The sequence below is a fragment of the Dreissena polymorpha genome, chromosome 8, assembly GCF_020536995.1.
Source record: "Dreissena polymorpha isolate Duluth1 chromosome 8, UMN_Dpol_1.0, whole genome shotgun sequence".
NCBI classification, from domain to species: Eukaryota; Metazoa; Mollusca; class Bivalvia; order Myida; family Dreissenidae; genus Dreissena; species Dreissena polymorpha.
In genome coordinates, this window is record NC_068362.1 from 9,630,537 (window position 1) to 9,657,440 (window position 26,904).

The following is a 26,904-nucleotide window of genomic DNA, read 5'->3' on the forward strand; positions in this document are numbered from 1 at the left end:
CATACATCATTTGCGATACAAATCACAGGAATTGTATATATTTTATAATAGGCCTAGATGTCACGTTAATGATCGTAATGGACCCCTTGTATTTTTTTACGTCAATGCCATTGATGTTATAATTTCAATACCACTTTTCTTTTTGAACCCATGGCATTCTTTCGTTGCTTTTTATACACGTCTTTATTGGTGTTACTTTTCGAGCTATGCAACATGATGATCCTAAAGTATCGATAATCGAATCGTTTTGATTATGACTAAAGAGCCGATACAACACTTCATTTATAATGTCAATACATGTTCTTTTATTATTAAGCAAAATAAGTATGTTTTTATTTTTTAAGAAAGATCATGGATATAATTATGCAACAAAACGAAATGTTATTAACAAGACAATTAAAGATTGGTTATTAAATGACTTCCAAATAAGTAACAATACATACTCGTGCAAGAGTACGTTTCACGTTATACAGTATAGAACAGTTAACGAATACTGAACATGCCAATTTAGTTAAGACAATGTTGAAACTTAGAGTGCATGCTGTATGGTGTATCACAAAATTTGAAACAAATTTACTAACAGCCTAAAATGACAGGGTTTCGTGTATAATAAATTATTTTGCGTGTATGTTAAAATGTTATGATAGAAACACACTTGTAAGTATGGCATTTTTAATCCATACGATTTTGAAATAAAAACCGATTAAAAATATAAATAAAGTGAAACTTCAACTGCCTTCAAAGAACGGAAACTTTGTAATAGCTTAAGGTCTTTTAATTACGGCAAGTAACAACTTGCCAAACTGACTAAGTTAATGCACACGTCTCAATGGCACAATAAAACAATGGCGCTACCACTGGCCTGTATACTCTGAAGACTTGGATAATGACAACTATTTTCATATTTACTTGGAAACGAACAATTTGATTCGCATCCGTATAAGAATTCGACTTAATAATTAAATGATCTGGAGACGAAAGAGAATGTTTCAAATAATATGAACAAAATACAACGATGTACATATGTTGACACCATGGCTTACACCTAGTAATAATCAATTAATTAATCCGTAGGCATATATATATCAGTACGATAATTAAAACAACGTGATTTAATCAACCATAAGCCGATTAGTGCGTCGCAATAATAAGATTTTAGCTCCGATTACTGATTATATTTGTACATTATTCACAATATCATGTCAGTATGTTTATACTGCACTGTCAATTTAATTTCAGGTATTTGTTTTAATGTTTAATAAATTCGATTACATATTAAACTATCTACATGACGGTCGTTTCAGATTTCCATATCATCTTCATGTTCGAAGGTCCGTTGTCTTTTTCTGGAAGTTGTGCTATCGATGACACTTTGTTCATAGATTGTCTGTACCTGTATAATAAGATAGAGACATGTCTTTATTGTAAGCAGTGCACTATGTATACATATCAATCAAAACTATATTAAGTCCGTATTATACATACAATGCACATATGAGTGAAACACAAACAATTTGGATTGTAAAAGAAAACACTAACAAAAAGGTACACGTCTATTAACATCTTATCTAAGCAAAACGTATTTGTATCAACTTTGCAACTTTAGTTATCTCTTTTAGTCTTCTTTAATTTAAAATAGCATAGTTTAATAGCGCAAAGCAAAGTACGTGTAGACTAGAAATATGCTATAGGGTTTTAAAAACGTATGATCTACTTATGTTAATAAATGCACACTTACCCTATTTTTTACATGTTAAAATGCATTACCGTAATAACTCTATGTTTTCGGACACTAAAATTATTTTTTTCGTGTCCGAAAACTTAAATACGACAAATATTCACAAAATACGGGTGTCCGAAAACTAAGAGTCGAAAATTTAAGTGTCCGAAAATAGCGTCAATTGTTTCAACGACTACCGGTAATAGGTCATAATATACTAAATAGTTTCCCTATATAATTCAATGTAAAAGCGACAACTTTGAGCGAAAATAAATGCAACATTTTGCACATAGAGACCCCCATAACCATATCTTTTCTTAATAGCCATTCTAAGCGGTATCGATTTATGCAATAAAAAAGATAGGTCATGTTCAATCCAAGTAAGAACTTGACACGAATCAAAATCGACTGTTTTTGCAACTTTTTGTTCGGCCGTTTCTTAGTGGAACGTAACCATTTTCAGTGCAAGGCTTTACTATAGTCTCCAAGTTTATCATATTTCAGGGATTCGGTCGTGAACATCTATTTATGCCCTACCATAATCTCCGAAAGATAAAACCCGATCAATAGTTTAAAGTGTAAAACACGCCTTCGAGTCAAATATGATATTTTTTTAGAGAGTACAGCCCTACATGAAACGATTATTTAGTATATTGTAACCTTATAGCACGCGCTTGTAAAATACCATGCCGTGTAGTATAAATTACAGTTATATATGTTTGCACTGAATTTTAAATAATTTTTAATGCTTAATTTATTTGACAGAAAGTTACTACAAGGTCGTACTTTGACCAACGAGTTCAAAGATGAGCATGTGATGTACCGATACTCGCTAGTATGAACATGTAATTAACGCAATAAAAAAGCAAACTATGAATTATTTGTTCGTTCATTTCTGCTAGTTGTTGTCTTACACCTTAAATTGTTCGTAAAACTTGCAATATTGCATAACACTTTGAAGCGTTTAGTATTTGTCACAGTTATTTTACTGAGAAGGGGTAGTACCTTTGCGGTAGATAGTTGAACTGTTAATTGGCACTACCCCGGGTAATTGTCATAACGCTTATGCTTTCGGGTGAAACCATTGTTTAATACCGGTTTACAAGGTTATTTACCCAATAACGCAAATCCAATGGTCCGTTGCCCTCAGGCAGGCACCTGCCATGTTTTGTGGTGTTAATCTGGTTGTAAACCCCATGATCGAAGTGTCATTAGATATCGAAAACAGGACCGAAATTTGGTAAAATAGCGCTGTAAAATATACTGTCCGAAAACTTACAGACATTAATTATGGACGAAAACCCGTGTGTCCGAAAATTAAGAGTCACGAAAAATAATTATTTTTGCTAAAATAGAGGTGTCCGAAAATTTAGAGTGTCCGAAAATATAGAGTAATTACGGTATCTGTATTAAATAGAAAATAACAAATAGAAATTTAAACAAAATTAAAACAAATTCAAAAATATCAATTTAATACCTTCTATATACAAGTAGAGATACCAATACTACGATAGTCGCCGTCAAGCTACCAGCGATGATGCCAAGGTCTGAAGTTAACATTAGAGACCAACATTTATACACATGTTTAAATGAACACTTTTAAAGACTGGAATGCCGAAAAAAGATCGCTACAATATATTCTGCGGCATTGCAATTGTAATGAAAATAATTGTACTGTAAATAAGTGTAATATAATATTTAGTTCTTTAACAGCTTTTTGTACGCAACTGTTTTTGTTACACAGCTGACACACCTTGTTGGTCAATCCGATTTTTTTCATTAAGGATACGTTTCGAGTAATATCGGAAAACATCGTGTTATTATTATGGGACCGTCAGATGCTGAATATAATGTACGTACGAAAGTCCAGAAATGCTTGACGGTCATATGTTACGATTTAGGATAGCTTATTGGATGATATAAAAAGGTTTTATTTGTTTGCAAAACTTGTGATCATTAGTAAACAATAGGAAGATATAATTGCGTGCCATAAAGAATACGACGGTGTTCCGACTCAAATTTCTTATTTAAAACTATCATAATATACTTACAGGATGCCGCTTCTTGTATGCGGTTATTGGTTTTGTCACCTGCAAATACACAAGCATTGTTTAATGTTATTGCGTGTAATAGTGTTTTTAATAAGATGTGTATTTCAAGTTTTATCACGAAGGTAACAATTTAGAGGGTACCTTCAGTACAAGTTACTAACGAAAAGCAGCAGTTTACTTTCAGAGCATCTTAGTGTTTAATGCTACCTTTGCAGTCGTATGGAGATGTCGAGCCTTCGCCGATCGTCGTAAAACCGTATGGACATGAGATACAACTGGCTTTACCAACTTCGTCTTGGTATTGACCAACCGGGCAATGGCTGCATTGGTCACCGCTTTTGTATGCCCCTTTTCCGCAAGGGACTATTGCAATAGACAATGCACAAGTAGTACCATGAATTTGAATGTATACTAATACGTCTAAAACTATTTAAGATGTTTTTTTAAGTAAATAAGACCGTTATGAATTACTAGCAACACAATCGTAATAGTTCAATGCATCAGGTTTATACATAGTTCAAATGAATCTTGGACGTTAAACAATCTAACAAGCGATGATATCAGTTAATTTATGAGAATTTATTTATTTTAAAATTTAATAATACTTAACGATCAAATAGCAGGCGTAAGGCAATACATAAGGCACATACTGACATTCAGCATTACACATTGAACCTTCTGTAATATACCACAAAGTGCTTTTAATAACTTGTTTTGGCAAAATAATACATGTACCGATTTTAAAGGATGCAAAACGTTATCGCTAACTTTATTTGCTAGCCAATTTAATGGCTTTTTTTAATCATTAGTCAGTATTAATGCAGAGCAGTCGTAAGTTTTCATTTAAGGTACACCCAAGTTTATTCGGATAATCATTGAGCCGCATTGTTTCCTAAATAATTTAGTTAAAATAAGTCTACCGAGTCTACTAATCATATCATGTACGTTAAACAGATATTGAAACAAAGCGCCAACATGCATCATATCATTGTTTTAATATTTAGATGCATTTTAAACTTACTGCAATAGAAACTTCTGGCCACATCGTTGCCACTGCATTGCACATCTCCAGTCAAGCTCATCCCGGTCAGGTCTACTTGGTACACGTCATCCAGTACCGTCACATTGAAGACCCCTTCTATCGCTGATTCATATATTGCCAAAAGTGTGTTCTGTAGAGTGTTCATAGAGGAATTGGCCTCCCCTGAAGCACAAAAACATACCCAACTGAATTCTATTTTTGTCATGCATTACGTAGAATTGCTATATATAGCATGTACTTATATTTGCCATTGCTTTAAGTTTTAAGTCAAATTAATGGTTGTTTATCGATAGAGAAGTGTTTTTGTAATTATGAATAATACAAAAGTTCGACGAAGACGTTTTATTCCTATTTAGTCATATCGAGGCGGTCAGTTAAACTACACAGATTTCGTTTGGTAAAATAGTTTACCAGAAACCTGAACTGTTTTACATGAATCATTCATATAGGGAAATAGACGTGGACATAATTGACTGACAAATCTCCACGCAAGTTATGTGACCGAAAGTCGGAATTAACACTAGTGATCTTGAAGTTTGTATATATGTATGCCAACTGAGCTAGCCGACCCTAACCTTTTTGGAGTATCAACGTTGTCTTGATGGTGAACCCAATCGACGAAGCCTCTCTCTTACGACGAGTTTGTATATTACAGCTAGATATTGTATACGACACTGAACAGAGGTTTCCCAGAACACATGGTAAGTTTTTTATACCGCGTTTTATTTTATGCTCAATGCCCATGTGTGCCAGGGAAGTCATTTCATTGGTCGAGCAATACAAATCTTTATAACGAGCTGCATATGAAGCAGATAACGCCTCCGGGGCTCGAGCCGCTAAAAATAGTTCAATAATAAATATGTTGCATCCACACTTAGTATAAATGATACATATGGATTCCAATTGATTCCAAATCAAAAGGAACAAACCTATAAATTTTCTTTTCACTCTTACTTGTAATCGCAATCATTGGTTCATTAAAACAATTGGTACGAATCATGCACATATAACTGTACACATAAAGAAACCCAAAGCGCAAGAACATATCCTAAAGCACCAACATTGACATTCTTCGATAGCGCACATGGAATACATACCTACACAGCTCGGCAGGCGCCGCTGGGGATTAAACCTACTCTCAAAGTTCCACATATGAAACGTGTCCGGGCCGCATACGTACTCTTCAAGTGGTACAAAGTCAAAATCGTGATCCTCATTGCAGGAAATATTACAACGTATTGTGTCGGAAATGTTATCACATGTGATCGTACCGTTCTCAATTTCTCCTAGAGGCTGGCATACTTAAATACAAACATATTGTTGCTGTTTATATTATCGAATACCTTCCCAAAACTACAGAAGAGTGAATTACACAATTGTATTTGTTTATTCGTTGTTGTTGTTGATAAGCAACATATACATTTATGAGTAACACTATATTCGTTATAGGTAATGATTTCTCTATACATATTTCCTAACAAGCATTATTAATTATGTATAACGTATTTCGGGCATATATACTTATCACACTAATGAAAAGCGACATATATTTTCCAGTTCAACAGTCATATGTTTAGTTAGCAGCGCACAACAATCCAAAACCTACCAGGGCATTTACTATTGTCGCATCCAGTTGTTTCATTGACGGCACCTCGACACTCATCCCCGCCATTTGCTGGTTGAGGAGAATTGCACCGTCGCGTCCTAAATCGTGTTCCCTCCCCGCACGTTGCGGAACATTCTGACCATTGGCTCCATTCACTCCACTGACCATTGACTGCAATAATGCTACGTTCTTAATACTGTTCCGAAATCAGGGATTGTAAACACTGCCATCAATTAATTGAATCTTTGCGAAAACACAGTTTGTGTTTAATTTATATTTGAATTTAGAACAATAATCTATATACATGCTCTAATAGAATAAGCTTTCATAATAAATTCATAAACACATGCGAGGTGTTTCCCGTATGTGCGTTTGATATATATTTTTCAAAAAGATAATACAAGCTTAAAATGATTTTAATTTATTTTGTACACATACCGATTGCTATCTCACAGAATCGGCCAGTAAATGCCGAAGAACATGCGCATGAATAAGACGTAACTTCATCCATGCAAGAAGCATTGTTCATACAGACGTTTGCAGAACAATCATCAATGTCGACTTCGCACTGTTGTCCGGTAAAACCCGCATGGCAATGACATGTGAAGGCGTTCAGCTCGTCAGTACAATTACCATTGAGACAAGGTGATGAGACACAGTTGTTAAAATCTGAAGAAGGTTGTACTGGTATAATACTTATAGTGGTATATTGAGGTATTGATATAAATATTATATCAAAGTACAAACCATCTCACTTGACAACCAATCTACCATTTGGGAGAGGACATGGATAGACAAGTAAAACGAAGCATTCTCACCATCACACACAGAAGGCGAGTCGATGAAAGATCCATCTAGATCAGCTCGCTCAAACTGTTTCCAGGCAAGAATATCTCCTCCACTCTCACGTGAGAAACATTTCCTTGATTGTGGTGATACCTGTCGGGAGCTCCAAACATTCAGTTGCGACAAGGAAAAAATTGTGCCTGCTTCTAAAACATTCAGATGTTGTTATGTTAGAAGGCTTACACAATAACGAGGAATATGTGTCAGAAGCTAGCACTTATATATTACTTGTAACATTATACAAATTCAATAGGGTTTTATTAATTCAATCTCCATTTGTGGTGACTAAATAAGCTGTCCATATTGTCTTTGTTAAAACCGAACATGAACGTGCAAGTTGACAACAAAATAAACAAACAGGTAAGGCAATGTCCGATTTCGGCAACAGTTTGAAATAATGATGATGGTGATCACGATGATACATACCTGACTTTATTTTTATGGCTGCCCAATAAAGAGGAATACATTCTCCTGCCACATGTTGCATTTCGATTGCCATCATATCCATATTGTAAGATATATTGCAGTTGTTGTATGTGATCAATATCATATGCCATTTTGAGTCTAATAGGTCCATATTATTGCTACCAAGTTTTCTGAAAAAGTTTTAAAAAGGAGTAATAGCATAAATGAAATATATATGCCGAGTATTCTGATGAAAGTATCAACAAGGTGTAATAGCCGAAATCGTGAAAGTGATATTTGCATGATTATATTCCTGGAAGTATCATTAAGGACAATTTTGTACTTTAAGTTGAATATATAACCTTTGTTTGCTCGAAATTGTTTTCAGATTTTCGATTGTCCAAACTGCTTTTTCACTTTCGTCGAGGAAGGAAATCGTCATCGTTGCGTTACGTGAAACTCTTTCCCATTTGATCCACATCGTCAATGAAAACGAAGAGATCAGTCTTACTTCCGCGAGAGGCAATGTCGCCGAGGCTATTGAACCACGTGCACTCATTGGGAATACAATATCAAACTCTGAAATCAAATTCACGCTTTGAAATCAAATTATCATTCTAACACACGAATAAGTGTAGGTTGAAATACGCTTGTGCGTACTAAATTAATAACTATCATACACAGCCATACAATAAATAAATATTTAATATAATATTTAATGTAATCTATAAATAAATGAATCAATGACTCAATAAATCAATGCTTACATCACTGAATGAATGAATTAATTAATCAATCAATCAATAGATGGATTAATGAATGAATTAAGAAAGGAATTTAAGTATAAACATTATTTCAGACATTATTTGTCCTTGAAATGCCATTGTTTCTGTACTCTTTGCCAGTTTTATGTGACCAAACAAATTCACCTTGACAGTCAAGTCTAGACTGACTACCATAGCTGACAGTTGATTTACTGTGTTTGCAGGCATCACAGTTGTTTTGTCCGTAAGATGACTGAAATGAGCCAATCTCACACGGTGTACATGGTTGCAGCCCATCAGAAGAATAACTGCCTGGTGGACACGCGTCTTCAAAGATGCGAATCAGTATAAAGATGAGTGTATGAAAGTATATATGATTTCGTAATTCTGCTTAAGGGAACATTTCAAAGGGTATGAAAAATTAACCAATTCAGTGTGACTGACTTAATCAATATCAAACAATGTGAAATTGTTCGTTCATTGTTTGCAGCAATTTAAACAGGTTTCCATGTATGTTGCGAAAGCGACTACATAACATATGTCATATTAAACTATATTATACAAACACATTGGAAAAGCTAAGCCCTTACATACGTATGATACAATAACGTTAAAATACCTTCACAATCATGGCTAGAAGAAGAACCAACATAACGTGTCGTTGCACCAAAAGGACAACGGGTGCATGCCGATTGTCCTTTCTGATCTTGAAATGATCCTTTCGGGCAGTTATTGCAGGTGTTTTCTGCGCTATAGAAGGTGCCTTCTGGGCACATAACTATGAACGATATGAATAGTTGAGAAACTAAATTTTAAAGCGTTTTTTATAGTGGCATTTGCTTATCCTTAAAACATGTTTGACACATGTTATTCGCGACATTTGAAGATTACTAATCTATAGAAGTATCTACAGTACATTAGATTAAACAACCTTAACGACGTATGACTAATGGCATTTAAATGTTTAGTGTAAAGTCAGACAAGCGTTCCATTCAAAGGCGTTCCTTTTACAAATACTTTGCATACATGTCAAATGCATAAATTTTATAAACATCATGATATACATTAATGCATATAAATATAATAGACCTGTATACGTTACCAAACTATAAATTATAATCTTATTTTCCTAAAAGAATGGTGTGTTAAATACTACTATGCATCTTTTTATTACATGGCTATGACAACAACATATATGATAAGCAGTCACAAAATGACGCAGACTTTGGATTTTCATAACATCAACGCTGTGTGAACAATACAGAATACATTACGGAACGGCTCCTATTTAACTTACCACAATCGGCAGTATTTCCAGCTCTTACATTCCCATCGGGGCATTGAAGGGAAACCCCAAGACTTTTAAATGCCACTAGATGCAACGTCATTTCCGCATGGATACTCCCCATTTTGTTGTGCACAATATCTGATACTACCTGCTTTACAGATTGTGCAACATCAAAATCGTTAACTGGTATAGTAACTGAAATATTCAATGTTCCTTTTTCAAAAGCCTGAATATCTCGTTTTTGTCTGTCTTTAGGACCACACACTATCTGTAATATATATAGAAAGTAGTCTTATAAAGGCATAATATGTATGCTTTTGAAAAGTAATTTTATGATCCGAAATAGCCTCTGCCTTGACACATTGTTAACTATTGTTTTACATAAAAAATTCAAGAACGTTGTATCAAACAACCATCGACTGAAAGATTAGTGTAGCTAAATATATCAAGCTGAATTATTTTAGTTCAGCCATATTGTATTATCTTTTAGAAACGTTATTTTTCCCGTTGAATGAAACATCTCCTCGGCTTCCTAAACTGAAACAAATTTGATGAAAGAAGAAAAACCAAAACAAACAAATATATATTGTGTTCGTTATTTACCCATGTACCCAAGACAAAAACCATCCACAATTTTAAAGTCTTCCCATGACAAAAAGGCCCAAGTGTTTCAATAAGCAAGCATGCTAGTATGATTTTCTTATGACCTGTTATACATGATAGACAAACTTACATATACCTTTGCAAAATGTAATGTCCTAACCCAAATACGAAACGCACAAACACGAGTGAGGACGACATACCTGGACGTTATCTACGTTGCATTCCGCGTCGACACATAACTTGTATTCAGTGGTATTCCTAAGAATAAGAATAAAGTGTTCAGCAATTTGTCGTCGGGTGTCTGGGTTGTTACACGAGCCGTTGTAATGAGACATCATGTATTCGTACGTGGCTTCCAGTTTCTGTAGTAAGCGGGCACTTGTTATATCTGAAATATTTAAGAGAAAATTGTTCAATGTCCAGAATTTACGTAAGAACAATATTTTTATGTTTATTTTTTCATCAATCATAGTAATATTTGAGATAATGCGTATGCTGCAATAACACAAATATGGGTCAGTTAATAATATTGAATAGTTAAAAAGAAAGGATCCAATTTCTTGACGTTCTAGAAGCACAACAGACCGAAGTTTATTATTTCATTAATCAAAAATAAAATGTTCAAGCTAAACCTTCACTGCAATAAAACACTGCGATATTTGACACGTTTGATTATCCGCAATAACACACTGCGGGGTCTGTTGACTATCAGAACGGTTTAAAAACATATACGATGAGTTCGATGTGTCGAAAAGATTACTGTCGAACATAAGCAGTGCTAAATAACAATTTCCGATAGTAGATGAACGTTTTGATATGAAAAAAGATGCCACTTCAGTTTTCTACGAGTCATTGGCACTTTTACTCAAACATATGTATCCCACTCAAATCGTATCTTTTATCCAAAGTTGTTGTGTGCAAAAATAGATAAAAACAACGTCAAATGCTTACTTGTACAAGCTTGGAATACATGTGGTTGTGGTAGAACCGCATTCAGAGCCCACCAACCACCTGGTGAATGGCACACCAGGAGTTTTCCAAGCATATCGTCGGCCATTTGTTTACCAGTTTGACACTGGAGTTGACACATTTCCCCTCCCATCCAGTTGTCACACACGACGGCACCATTTGTAGGAGGTATAAGAGGGTGACAACTATGCGTACCTGCGATGGTATATTCCGAAATATAATCGCATCTATTTAGAAATCTTTCCGAGTTAGCATCGCATAATAGGTATACCGATTTCAAGGTATGCACTAGTACAAGTACATATGCGTTCTACTTTATAACTTTACAAAACAGAAGTAAAGACGTGTTTATCAATATACAAAGGTGAAGATAGACAGATAATCTATTATGTGATATATACTTTTTACAATAGAACACTTTTAAAAACGCATGTTGATTTTTTTGACTTTTCTATAACACATTTCTTAATTGCTCACTTTTTTTAACTGAACGAGAATACGGGATGTGTCTCAGCGACTACTTATATCATTGAAAAATGTCGGATATGTTTGCTGTTTCCGATATCATGATTAAAGTATATGCTAATATTATAAATACTGCTGATGAAATAAAAGGTTTTGCTCACATTTCAGTCATTGCTTGAAATGTACTTGTTCACCATGTGTTGTTACTTACTTTGGCAGATTGCTTGTTGTCCGTCTTGCCAATTCCAGAAACCGTACAATCCTTTAGGACTTTTGTCACAAACCACAAACGCGTTTCCCTTCACAACCTTGCCAGGGTCACAGGAAATATTGCAGTAAAACCCGGATCGGTAACCAAAGGGACAGTCTATTCTCATGTACGGAGTGGAGTAAAGACTGTGACATTGTATATCTGCAATGAATAATGACACGTGTAATGTCTATCTGACACTTCACACACATTGCATATTGCGATGTTATTGTATTAAAAGTTTTGTAGCCAGAATAAACGAACCAGTTAATTAAAATATGACTGAAACAAATATGTAGAGTCCAATGTTTACATATTTTTCATGAACTTTAAGGCAATGCACTCGAATCACTGGTAATATTCTTGAATATCTGTTTTATTTCAACTAGACATACAATCTCTGTATAATAAAATGTATGTGTCATTGATCCAACTGCAATATCTTAACACGGTTCCAGTTATTATTTTTAACAAACAAAAATGTATTTCCCTGATTGGAACTTTCACTGTTTTCAGTCAAGTAAGTCAAAGACGTATTGATACTTTACTTGCTTAGCAACGGGTATTTCAGCTATTTACCTGAAACAGATGTTAAATTTTTATTTAATTTATATATTTAATTTTTGAACAACTTATTTTTGAATGTGTGAATTACCTTTGACGATGACGTCAAACGCGCATGGCATGCCTTTGTTACCGGCTTGATCCCGTATCCCATACTCTATGCGGTACTTCCCAGCAACTAATTTGCTTCCAGACTGAATCGCAGATTGAAGTTGAATTATAATTGATGAAGGACTGTTATCAAACGCTGCAGGCTCCGTCCACGCTACGGTTGACGTGTTTACCGCTGGTTCAGTACCGACTACAAACGTGCGTGGACAGGTTAAGAGAACGGGTGGTTCTACATCTGAAAATTACGGGAAATACAATGGTTTGTTACATTTCTCAATTTAAAAAGGAACATAGTCTTTGCAAAGATTAATAGATCAACCCATAAACAACTCCACAAATAATTTTCTAATAATGTACGTGTACATTAGAAAAAATAACAATCCTTGGAATTGAGTGTATTAACTCTGATGATGACGTTTCTTTATGAATTATAAATAGGCCTCTGGACTAGTAGTATATTGTAACACTCGTGTATAAATGTTATTTATTTGCATTTGTGATAAACTTTAAAGACCTGTTTCAACGTATGAAAAGGACTGTTGTTTATACAAATACAAACATTATCTAGGTGATTGATAATCTTAACATTTGTGTATGAGATTCTGCTTTCATAATCGCTTGACTTTATGTGATTTTACTTGTGACATTGTACGGCATTTTATGTTGCTATTATAAATATCATCGGTATTATTACAACTTTGTATTCATTTCTGCGATCTTAAATATATTAATATCCTCAAAGGCGTTTCAATAAGCACTAGCCATTTTGGATATTTGTATTTTGTTTAATTTCATCAGTGTTTGAAAGATGCATTAATATTATCTGGTAAGAATTGGGTAATTTAACTGTTAGCCAATTAAGATTCTAGAATCTATTATTTATATTTTTGCCCTTTTGCTTTTGAACTTGAATTGAAAAGTCAATGGGTTAATGTTTATTTACATTATATTGTGATGTATATATATATTGCATTGAATTAAGAAATACATAATGAGTCAATATTTAAAATAAGGGGAATTTCATTCTCTTCTTGGTGCAGGTGAATATCAACTTGTCGAGTGATAACCATGATTAACATTCACATGCACATACAATGGTATATTGTCCGTAAATTGAGAACAATCGAATATCAATAATCAAAAATCACAGCAGTACATATGTAAGTAAATAAAGAGCAATCCGTCTCCAATTAAGATTATCCTGATGATTTCTCTTGGCTTCATTATTGCTTTATTTAAAACTAAACGTATACCTATACATTCTTGTTTCCCTTGTCCGCTCCATAAGCCGTATCTATTGCAGACAAGGGTTCTACTGGAGGCAGGGGCCATATCGTACCCCTTGTCACACGTGTAGCTGCAAATACTTCCGAAGTTGTCGCCGTCGGTGCAATTTAAACGCGCATGATTGATGGCGGACAATGTCTTACAGGTAACGGCTGAAAATCATAACAAGTTAATAAAACGAAAAAAAAAACACCTCTGGAACATATTATCTCGTGTTTATTGTAACACATAATATGGCAATTTAACTTATGAAATTTGCGGCATTTACTTACATATTATCAACGTTAAAATATTATTATATTGTAGACAAAAGTAGGTTATGTGAATTATATTGTACCGGATATGCGTATCGGTTCAAAAAATAAGTAGTGGTGACTGTTATTGATAAATCACCTAAGATAAAAACGTGTATTTATCCAGCCACACACGGTTAACATATGATGAATGATGAGACATCGTATTGTATATTTCAATTTTTTTACCCATAAGTGGGTTCCCTATTTTGCATTTTTTAAAGCCCAACGTATGTTCAATGAACTGTGTTTACCTACTGAGAATATAATGTATAAAAAAATTGCTATACGTTGACATCTGGGTGGCGATGCAGACCAGTTTGATGTATTTCGGCATGTTATATATCGTTCACCAACCAATTCGAATCCCTCGTAACAGCCGTGTGAACACGTGGTTCCAAGCATGTAATAAATGCTAGGTGCACACAGATAGAAGCCATTTTCTATCTTCGGTGGTTGCGAACAGGTTATAACTGAAACAGGACACAGAATTAACAATCAACATTTTGTACATATACAAACGTATATGTATGTACATCAACATATATACAAATAAACATTGTAGAATGTGCGTTTCAGTAATTTACATGTTAATACCTATTTCAGATAAAAATATTGATCGCGTTGAGAATAGGTATAAGCATTTTTGTAATTTATTTGAAAAGAAGGAGCACTGGTCCTTTTTTGCCCTTGTTTATTTACTCTGTATTTCACTGTGATACTAGTCGGTCATTTATATAATATTTATAACTAAGTAATTTTGTAAAAAAAAAGAAATATAACAAATAAAAAACAAACAAAAAACACAGAAATAATGCAACAAAGAAATGCCGAATGCAAACTCTAACCTTCGACATTAATGCGAAACTGGCAAGATGCCCTGTTGTTAGACCTGTCCTGCGCGATGTACTGTATCCATGTAGTGCCGTTTGGGAAAGATTTGCCTGGCGGGTTACCTACTCGATAGGGCCTGAACACAAATAAAGAACATATTACCATATTTTTTAATGAATTTCATATTTAGAATTGTCTCATACAAACTTTGAATTGGGACACGCGGGCTTAAATCTATCAAGTTCGGATCAAATGTATGACAAGATAACGACGAAATATGCTCTGAAATGTCAACATGTCAATTCATGAATAATTTTATTTCATGATAACGGCAAATCAAATCAACGAATAATTACTGAATTATGCCATCCGTATCGTCTTGGGCAACAGGCTCCAACCACCACAGTCTAGCATATAGCATTATAGGGTCCGCGATGACGTGCTCATCAAAGGGGCATACCAGTCTTGGCGGCGTTGTATCACTAGGCCGCCCTTAAAAAAACATTCAAATTAAAACATAACTATTAACGCAGGGACAAGCATTATGTGTCTGTTCTGTGTATGTTTAAGAATGTGTGTGCGCAGTAACAGTATCGACAATCACTTGACATATCGGATTACCTCGTCCACTTTTATATTGCTCATTCGGCAGTGGAAGCGAGGCTTTGGCATAAAATACAACTCGCCGTGCCTTCGTTATTGTTTCATATTATGTCCTTTCTATTCAGGTAAGTAATTTGTAAACGCATATTATATCGTTAAGAGTTCATATAAAAGTATGTCTTGTTCTTTCAAAATGACTTGTTAATGTCCATCTATGAGTGTGATTTCAGTTGTTGCTTGTTTTACATAATAAATATAGCCATTGTGTGTGTGTTATATTTTGTGCCGCACTTGGTCAGAGTATACTCACGACATCATAGAGATGAGGATATAGACACGGTCATACAAACATTGGTATTAATGGTTCATTTATCTGATCCCCAGTCATGATCTCAAATCTATGAATCTAGAGTGTGGCAGTTGAAATAATTATTTACATGTAAGAAAGCGTATACTCTGTAAAAATGTTTTATACAAACAGAAGGATGGATAGAGAAGGCGGTTTGAATTAATACTTTGTCGGATGCTAAGACAAAACAGACCAACACATACATTATTTGTATCCGGGCACCTAATATGGATAGTATATTTTTCGCTTTTCTATACTTGATTTGTAAACCAAACATTAACTATTAATCAAAATTTAGTTGTACCTCCAAAAAGACATTTCGGAAGGTTCCCGATACACTGTAAAGTATTTGGAATTGCATTGCCAACAAAAGTTATCAGCCTTGATAAACGAATCCGTATTCGAAAACCCCATCTTTTCGTCCTTGTTAAAGCATGATCAGTTAAATCGATACTTTTGTCTGCAAAAGAAATCAAACTTTAAATTCAATCTTCACAATAATTAGCACTTCGAAACGTATTCATAATCAATTTTAAAACACTGTCAATAAAACAACACAAGACATGTTAATCTTTCTACTAAAAAGCATCGAAACTTAAAGGCTCTATAAAGGTGAAGATGAAGTAACAATTTTTTTCGTATTTTATTTATAAAGGTTATCAAAAAACAATATATATATGCTATTGGACATTACAATAAAAATAAGCAAAACAACTTGTTTTGGGCTCAAAATAAAGTGTCCTCCAAGTCAATTGTGTTTACAAACAATCAGTTTATTTACATCGCTGTTTACTCGGAAAAAGGAAAGTGAAAGTGACTCAGGTCACCAAAAATATAACAATGATTTTTTACGTTTTCCGGTATCACCCACAAAGTAGGTCTCTTCTAAATGGTTAAAACGTTTGTAGTGATCTAATAAGTTACTTTCTGCTGGTTAAAAGTTGTTTAAAATAGAATTAAAATTGAATTTTCTTTCGGCTATTTTAAGCATATGTCACTGCTCTGAGGCTACACATCACGTTAGTTGCAAAAATGTAAACATTTCTTCCAATTATGAAACGGTTTTATCTTCCATAATTCTTGACAACGTAGTACCTAAGCTGTTTTTTTAGCAGTTTTATGCAAGAGTAGCTGAAATCCGGTAAAAATCAGACCAGTTGATATACATAATAATTGGATTTGTCACCTTTATAGAGCCTTTAAACGAACATAGTGAACTGTTACTTTTACATGTATTTAAGTTTTTTTAATGAAAACGATTTGTGTTAGATGATGTTTCAGTGAAAATAATGGTCACATAGTGTTCATTGTTCAGCTCTAAACTGTTTGGCGTTCTTGTGCGTGGCTTTTTATCAATTCTGGTGTCAGCCTTTAAATGATTACGCATCTCAACACCAAAGCGTTGTTAATTTGCAAAACAATGAATTATTGAACAATAGTACAAGTATAACGAAGTATAATGTGAGGTCATTACAACGATTTATAAATGAACATTTATTGTAGACCTTCGTTGAGTTCCCACACGCTGTTGATGCAGACATAGAGCTGAAGAACATGTCTCTTCTCTACAAAACATTCCGTCATGTTTGGCACATGACCGGTTCCTATGGTGACAATAGTATTGTTGTTGTCATAATAACACTCGACAGGTGTTTTTGGTAATGTAGCACTGTCGCATGCCTGAAAACAGCACGTCCTTTTATTATGGGTCCTTTAAAAGTGTTACATACATGTTGTAGGGACTGATGCCATGCATACATTTGGTTCATAATAAAATCCTTTCGAGCGATTCATACACTCCGTGGTTCCAGACAATGATTGTTCGAATAATCTTTGAGCACAGATCTCTTTGTTATATAAAATGATTATTGTTAATGCCAATGTATAATCTTCTTTAATAAATATGATGAAACTACATGTATATAACAATTATATTGGGATTGCAATTATACAAAGTGCATAGTCAATCATTTCATTGAACTTGAGGGTCTCAAAAAGTGCAAAAAAATATACTGAAAGTACCTGTCAAATAATGTAACTTGTAAGTACAAGCTTTCATATTACTGATTTTAATATTCTTATCACAAACATACACAAGTGTATAGATGTATGCAAGATAAACGGTTTAATAGGTTCAATAAAAAGAATACATAATAATCTTTACTTACCATGGAAAATTTAAGCAGTTGCAAAAAAAATGAACTTCTTAACTGGGCATTTCTTAAACTATTTGAAGACCAATACAAACAATGAAGTGTTTAATAAAATGATGTTTTTATTTGTCTATGACGTATTAAATGTATATATCTTACGGAAATAAATATATATCTTACTAAAGTCAAAACGTCATTGTCTATCATAACATGTACTTAAGTATGTGTCTGTGTGTTTGAATGTTTCTTTTTGTCTTAGTTTTGTCTTAGATTGTATCTACTTATAGCAACACTTGTAATATATCAAGCAAATTTAACGAATTATTGAAGAAACTCTATTATATAATAACAAAATACCATGTTAACTAACTACAATTTTTAATTCATTGACGTTAATAAATGTTATATTACGAAGTAAATAAATATGTTGATATAAGCATGCAAGTTCTGATATTTATAGTCTTGCACTGATTCCTTTATACACTTAAATCTTATATTTAAGTACATATACCATCGTTATCATCTCCACCATCATCCCCGCCAATATTATATATTATCATTATGACTATAAGTAAGCTTAACAAAATCAGCAGGAACAGTATTAGTAGTCGTAGACGCAAAAATGGTAGAATTAGCAACAACATAAGAGGATGTAGTATAAGTTGCCGTATAAGATAATGCAGCAGTTGTATTGTCAGTAGCAGTAGCATTACTAGCATTAGTGTCAAACCAATGGCATCAAGAATAAAAGCAGCAGCAGCAGTATACTAATTATTATTTTTGTAATCGATCGTTTATTTCGCTACGAATGTCTGTCTTAATTAATTACCGAACATTTATTTAGATTTTTGCTCACTACAATTTGGAAAAAACGATACAACACAAAATTTGATTTTAATTCGTAACACTTAACAGATGAACATATTGAACAATAAAATCTAACTTAACACCCTGAGTTGATCAACTTCGGATTAAATTACAATGTGAAAAGTAGCTAAGGTAAGATGATGATATCAGACTTCGTGTATCATAATAAGTAGAGATCCCTGTACGAAATGTTCCGCCCGGAATCGGACACTAAATTCCGGGCGTAAAAAATATTTCCGGGCGTATTTTTTTACATGATTTTAAGAAGAGGGGCGGATTTAGGGCGGATTCCGGGCGTAATCCGGGTGGAAAACAGGGTCGAAATATGAAAATGAGGTGGGACGGAATTTTAAATTACGGGCGGAAAGCAGTTTACGGGCGGAATTCAGATTACAGGCGGAATTTTAAAATTATGGGCGTAACTTAGATTACGGGCGTAATTTAGATATCGGGTGGAATCGGATTACGTGCATATGGTCAATATACCCATATAAGAACAGCTAAAAACTAAACAAAATTATTACAAGATATATTTAACATCTTTATATTTATTTGAAGATAAGATAATACATCTTAAAAAGATGGATCGCCATTTTGTACTTGATACTTCTGCAAATGCGGAACAAATGACGAAAATCCCCGCATTTTTTCCGCAGTCACACAAAATGCGGAACTTATGCGGAAATGGTACGCATTTCGTTCCGCATTTCGATGATACTTTTAAGATACAACGTAGCTTTTAAAGACATACAACAACAATATTCATAATATTTACTAAAAATAATAAAAATAATTTGATAGACATGCACTTTTTTTAAAAACAAACTGTTCTCATACACGGCCTAAATAAAAAAGTTCACTCTTTCACAAGGCGTTTCTTAAACTGCTTTCTTGAGTAGGAATTCCTCTCTATCACAGCATTGTTCAGGTCAGCGATTCTCCCCCATCCTATGGCATAATCTGAAATGCAAGTTTATATTTAGTACAACTACTGTTCACCAATTGCAAATACTGTTAATAACTTATGTAGAATTAATCGCTTTTTCGATCTTTTTATCTAATCCAGGGCCCCAGCTAGGATTTGAAAAAGGCAATGTCCATATTTAGCAATAGTGCACTTTTAAACGTGCTTGGATATTATCCCTGTGGAATATTTCAAATAACATGTGCTATCTATGCATATATTTAATATTACATGCATTTTCATTTTTAAAAATATTTCTTTAATTGATAAAACTAGTTTCACTGTTAGAATAAAATTAGTTTATTAAAAATTCAGTGAATTTCCTGTAAAATGATGTGGTCAGATCCAATTAAGGGCATGTTGGGTGTCAAAGGGGGCAGGTTTTGGATCTTGGGGCGACAAGGTACTGAGACCCTCTGTTATTAGGCTTAGCCCAGTAGCACTAATCGTATAATTCGAATTAATCTTTATTTTAAACGTTACCTTTTCAAACTATTAATACAATAACTTGTGTAGTAAAATTGTGTTTTACCTATCAACAAATCCAGCTTTCCTTTGTCAAGGACCGCTTTGTGCTCATCATCCGGGCGCGGCACACACAGCAAATATAAAAAAGTTCATTTTAATTCTTTTCACAAGATGTTTTTTTCAACAATGCTTTCTTGCAAACGAATTCCTCAATTTGTGATGCGGCTTTCGAGGTCCGAGATGGGAAATGTTATGCCCAGCAACCTTTCTCCCCAATCCTATGACATATGGAAATGAAATGTTAATTTAAGTACTTACTATAATTATATTTTGAAGAAATTTGTGTATTTTCATTTTAGTTTAAAATTGTGTTGATTTTTCTTCATTACCTTCAAATGCCCATTTACTTTTCATCATCCGTTTACATTTCCCACTGGGACAGTACACAAATACAATTACAATTACATCAGTCAATAATCTAAATAAAAGAGGAATGCAGAAATAAAAATACAAACCTTTATGCTGTTCTTCAGTATTCCAAACACACAGGAATGTTGTGAGACCAAATCACAGTTACAGTGACTTTGAACCTCATTTGCAACAAACTTATTGTGCATTTCCAGATTGTATTAAATACAAATTGTTTTTTATACAATACTCTATGCAATACATTTTTTTCAGTACAGTTTAGTCCTCATTTTGCTTGAGCATTATACTGACAATTTAGTTCAGAGTCAGTTATTTGCTTAACCGCTCTTGTTTTCAATTAAAACGAACAGCAACTTCCTGTGAAATAACCAATCCGGTGAAGCCTGATTAGCCAGATGGTATACATTGTATAAACATGTACAGATGCGCCTCAGGGCTCTGAGTGGTATCGGGGCAGCAAAATGCCACAAGTCAGCTGGTTGTCAGTGTTTATCTGAGATTAAGTTAACATTGGTATATTTATGGAAATTTTTATGGTGGTTTCAGACTGGGGAAATCTTAACTACTATAACTTTCTATTATAGTTTAACATGCAGAGAAACTTCATTCATATTGATGTTGTAAACAAATAATATTTAACTAGACTGTTGTGTGTTTTGGTTAAGGAAACCTTAAAATGATAAAAACAACAAAGTCTTGTTCTTTATTAAACTTTACAGTCATTATTGTAATTATGAAACAATTATTGAAAAGGAGCAACATTTGCAAAAAATAAGAATAATTAAAGGAGTGAATTAAAAACATAAGTGCAAATACATTTGTAATGCATGGTCATCCATCAGACTTAAAATTATAAGTGCAATCTGTAAAAGTCCGCAATAGATAAAACATATTTAAATTTTTAATGTGATATTGTTATCTCCTAAATTTTATTTTTTTTACCAGCAAGTTGCCAATAAATGCACAATCTAAGAGTATAATTCATAATCACAAGTCACAGGTTCACAAGTCTGTCTCCATTTCAGCTTCTCACAAATTAAGTATAAAAATACTCCCAAATATGTTTTAGAATCAGAACATGAACATCATAAATTTTATTTTAGATCAAAGCTTTATGCTGAATGAATTATACTGTGACTGAAACAGTTGTATCTATAATGAATGTTCATTGATTGAACAAATGTATAAATAAATTAAATATTTTTATTTAAAAACGTTTATTAAGTAACCAGTTAATGGTAATATTTTGTTCTGTACTTGAATCATTTAAATTAAATTAAATAAGTTATTGTTCAGCTTCATAGAAATTCCAATATCACGCTCTGTAAAAACTACTAAGTTCAGAATTCCGTCTTGTGGCTTCACAAATATTTTATAAGTATGAAATTCTGCCCCGCGAAAGAAGCAAAGTGCAAAATTCCGTCCACAAATCTCCATCATATGATTTCTAAGTATAAAAATACGCCCGCATTTGTTTTACGCCCTTAAAAAAACAGTTGAATTACGCCCAGAAATAATTTTAGTTCCGTGCGTAAAACTCATTCCGCTAGTTGTACGGGCTTAATTCCAACATTACGTGCCAATTCCGCCCCGATTACGCCCGGAATCCGCCCCATTATTTCGTACAGGTCAACATAATATGACGTCATCAGCGAAAATCAGTCTTGTGTACGCTGACGTTTATGTCGGGAAATCGCGAGATAAAACTCTTGTACGAAAATGCGCTGGATATTTTGTCTTTTTTATACAATTTCTCGGCTCATAATTTATGTCATGCTTTGAAAAATTCCACAATATAGCATGAATATGTCCTTTAAACACTGGCACAATTGGTGGTTTGTAATCCGTTTATTTATTTCAAAGTATTCCCCTTGAATGACACAGTTTCGTTTGAGCAGATCACAGGTAGCGCAACCTGCCTCATAGTGTTCATTTTCAATGGCTATTAAACGCTGTAAATCAAAGTGACATCGTGTACTGTTGGATGTCTTCAATCGATATATCTCATGTGTATTTTGGCTTTGTGATTAATTTTCGCGACTCGCATGTTTGACCCGGAAGTAAACTGTACGATAGCAACTGAATTGCTTACGTGAAATGGTGGTAGATTTAAATTTGACTTTAAAATATCATGTCTCAATTTATTAACACCAACACTATTCCATATGGAATTTCACAAGACCAGGACACTTCGTTTTTAAATTTAAATGATTTATCGAATGTAAATTAACTTTATTTTGAAACTGCTCACCCCGCTACTCAAGATTTGTTTGACGTGTTAGGTGATTATGAAAGTGACCTTGAGTCAAACCATGATGAGTCTTATATTGATATTGATGTAGAAGCTGTCAAAAAAAACATCAGATAAGTCTGAACTTGATTTGGCAGAAGCTGGTAAACAAAACAAATTTAAGGTTGACTTTTTAGAAATGTTTAAGCGCAAATTTAATTAATAATTATTATTATAAAAAAGTGTTATGTAGATAAATAAACAATAATTTGATATTCTACAGGTTGGGGAGTTATTTTTTAAGACCCCGAGGAAGTGTGAGGTGAATGGAATCAGCTGTGAAGGATCTGGTATTTGAATTAATTTAATGTCATTGCTATCCACAAACTGAATCAGTCTTTTAATGTAATCAACTACCCATTGATTATTTACTTTTTATTGTGTGTGTGTGTGCGTGTTTGTGTGCGTGTGCGGTCTGGAGGATATCATTCTCGTCTAATATCAATATTTTATGATAAGACAATTACCATGCATTATCTAAATGTTTCAAACCACCTATTAATTAATTGGAAAAAAAGAGAACTATTTGGGTATCTCTAGTAAGATATTACGGTATATTTATTAGTCTTCTGTTGCACAGGAAGGCAGGTGTTTTACCTCGCAGACGAAGGCCAGTCACATGGTAAAGGTGCAAATGCTGTGGTCAGCCAGGTTCACCACTACCTCAACACAAACAGTCTTGGCGAACAGCATGCTCACTTTCAGTGTGACAACAGTTGCGGCCAAAATAAAAACAACATAGTCATCTGGTACCTTCTGTGGAGAGTTCTTGAAGGTAATAACAAGCCCTTAGTTATTGTGTTTCTGATAGCTTTTTTAATGTTGAGAAATTAATTAAGCTAAACCTGTTGTAAAAAATATTTGTTTGCAGTAATGCAATTGCAAAATGGTAAATTGTGTTGATATGCAGTGAAAATGTAATTTTTTTTTACTCTGGTATCAATCCCATAAGGAAAAATCTCTTAAAATAATATATTGAAATGAGTCAAACCATTTGTAAGTCAGTCAATTACTACAAAATACATATTCTAAATTGTAGCCTGACCTTTAACAAAAAATATTTTTTAACATTTCAGGTTTACACAGAATCATCACACTAAGCTTTATGTTACTAAAACATACAAAGTTTACACCAGATTGGCACTTTGGCATCTGGAAGTCAAAGTGGAGGTAAATTCCTTATCACAGTATGGTGTATGTGACCGGCATGATCCTTCTTGATAAACCTTGTTTGCATTTCCATAGGTCTATCCAGTTGTATAGTTCTGCTATGTAATAAAATATAAAAATAATAAAACATGAATCAATTAAAAATAGTGTGTAGGTACTTTATGTCTTGAAACAGGAAAATAAATATTTATTTTAGAAGTTTCAGCTGTTTTATTGGTATGAAATTATTGATATGGCAAACAAAATCCCATGCAAAATCATCCTTCAAACTTTGTAGTTTTCTATTACAACAACAACAACAAAATAATAATTTGATAATAGGAAAACTATATTTTGCAATTGTTTCTTAATTAAATGGTAATCTTGATACGGAAACTTCAATGCAAAAATGTTGTCTGATGTCTCTGCGCCTGTGGGGTTATCGTAAAGGACGGGCCACAACATCCCCCAGCTTGTTTGTGACACTTCCAATCCTGTTGTTTTCTAAAACAGGAAGGAATACCTTTCGATATTGTTTCACCCCATAAAGAATGTCTCCAAATTTCATTAATTCCCTGTGTCAGCGGATCATCCCGGTGTTGTGGAGTGCAGGGAATTTAGGGACTCACCAGTAGTAAGAATCACTCTCAGGAAGGTCTCGTAAGTGAATGCTAATGTGAGCTGTGACAACCTGCCATAAGAAATGTTTGCGAAAAGGCTTGATCTGGACCATCTGACAGTGGTATTTATTTGAAAACATTCGTGAATTCTGTCGCACAGATGAACCAAAAACTTGACATGTCCGAAACGCACTACTGGTGAGCGACAAAATACAGACTGTGCCCCCCCAAAAAAGAAGATGCATTAAGATGCGCATCTGATCTTCTCTGATCATGCCTCAACAATTACATACATTATGTATCAGTGTTTATTTTGGCCAAGGTATTGGGTGATTTATTTCCCCCCAAACAGTGCAACAAATCCTCTATTCCTAGGAAAGCTAAAACATGTATACGAGTGCTAAATGTGTAAGTTGATACAGGTTTTGAAATGTTCAATACAAACGTTTGTTGTTCTAATTGCATAAGCTTGTTTTCAAGTTTTTTATATCTCATATTTACAAAACGAAAATCATTTTTTCTATGTTACCATGCAATTGTTTTCACCTTATGGACACATATTGCCTTTCCGAAAATCAGTGTGAATATTGTATTTATTTATGTTTTACAATGAAAATCCTATATTTTTGTTTGTTTGCTACATTGTTTCCATAGTAACAAAAACAAACAATTTTTATGTTTAAGTTATTGTTTATTTTGTCTATTTTTCTATATCAGAAATAATGATAAATATTGATTATTTCATTAACTGAAACATTAAGTATCCAAGTGTACTTTTAACCAACACTGTTCAATGCTGTTTTTTTCCATTCTGTTGTGTTTGCGGTTACATTATATTTAAATTCACATGTAACTGAATAAAAAAGGAAATTGTTCATGGAACGCAAAAATTATTGATGGTTATTGTTTAACTAGTTACAAAACAGTAACATTAATGTTGTGTTTGCCTTTAAACAAACACTCGATTGTAAATACAATTCATATATTTATAAAAGGTGTGATTGTGTGCTATGGTGATTATTAACATGTAGATCGGTTACCATAGCAACACAAATGGAACATTTTAAATGTCCATAATGCTGTTGTCAGTTTATTGTACTATAATTATGTATTTGACCAAAGGAAAGATTATTGTTTTAATAAAACAATGTGCTTGTTTTTTTAATGTTTTCGTTGTTTTTGTAATTAAATGATAACTTTTAGTGACGGTAAAATGTAGGGTTGGTCACTTTGGAAGGTCATAAAATTAGATTTGAATGTGATAAATAAAAAAATCTATACCATTTTTGTGAACTACAATGTTGAGAGAATCCGAAATTGCCAAAAAGTCAAAATGTGATTTTTTGAACACAAGACTGATTTTCCCAGCATATGTCACATATAACGAACACTAATCCTGTCCAATATTGAGATTTAAATTGCATTCGCACATCATTCCAATTCCATTTGGCAGTTGATTGAGTTTAAGAATATCGAAATAAACATACGGGTTCCCAACAACAAAACATATTTACTTCAAAACAAAACATAATAATAATATACCTTAATTGTATATAATGAAAAATTAAGACAATTACATTTCCCTCACCTGAACAACTATATCAAGTGTAGCCTCACATAGAAAAACGTACGCCAATGTAGTGAGCAGCATGTTCCAACGTGGCTAAAACAATAGTGATTACAAAGGCCAAAAACGCTGAAACAAAATCGTGGGCGTATTTAGGGGGATGTGCAATACATTCGCAACCACGCCCGCTACATTTTCAAATAATTCCATGTTCTTCCTGATTATCAGAAGCATGCTGAAACATGATAATAAAATACTAAATTTTTATGATTACCAGTAAGACAAGGAAGTGTGAATTCGATAAGATTTGCATTACCCAATAAACCAGATATTGGGAAAATATTATT

At 33.6% G+C, this 26,904-nt stretch overlaps 1 protein-coding gene across 2 annotated transcripts; it reads right to left on the minus strand.

Annotated features, from left to right (window-relative positions):
* Positions 1–281: 281 nt before the first annotated feature.
* On the minus strand, positions 282–26,676 carry LOC127842990 (uncharacterized). 2 transcript variants are annotated; one of them, XM_052372803.1, is made up of 26 exons: positions 26,579–26,676; positions 17,556–17,730; positions 16,355–16,510; positions 15,455–15,590; positions 15,113–15,234; positions 14,555–14,737; positions 13,938–14,123; positions 12,665–12,919; positions 11,971–12,171; positions 11,277–11,489; positions 10,526–10,713; positions 9,732–9,990; positions 9,054–9,212; positions 8,600–8,761; positions 8,033–8,249; positions 7,692–7,861; positions 7,238–7,411; positions 6,858–7,088; positions 6,420–6,590; positions 5,911–6,114; positions 5,389–5,649; positions 4,793–4,975; positions 3,979–4,134; positions 3,772–3,810; positions 3,198–3,267; positions 282–1,393 (listed from the first exon to the last, which is right to left on the minus strand). In XM_052372803.1, the coding sequence occupies exons 1-26, from the start codon at positions 26,639–26,641 to the stop codon at positions 1,285–1,287; spliced, it is 4,443 nt and encodes a 1,480-aa protein (XP_052228763.1). In that variant the 5' UTR covers positions 26,642–26,676; the 3' UTR covers positions 282–1,284. The 2 variants fall into 2 exon arrangements, with proteins under 2 accessions (XP_052228763.1, XP_052228764.1); XM_052372804.1 differs by lacking the exon at positions 26,579–26,676 and adding an exon at positions 23,819–24,013.
* Between the last annotated feature and the right edge of the window lie 228 nt (positions 26,677–26,904).

Excerpts from the sequence above, each read along its gene's own strand:
- LOC127842990 (XM_052372803.1), bottom strand. The coding sequence starts at position 26,641 with ATGCTGCTCACTACATTGGCGTACGTTTTTCTATGTGAGGCTACACTT. Across the intron at positions 15,235-15,454 it reads GATACGGATGGCATAATTCA|GCCCTATCGAGTAGGTAACC; the intron begins GTAATTATTCGT and ends ATTTGTGTTCAG. Across the intron at positions 7,862-8,032 it reads ACAATTTCGAGCAAACAAAG|AAAACTTGGTAGCAATAATA; the intron begins GTTATATATTCA and ends AAACTTTTTCAG.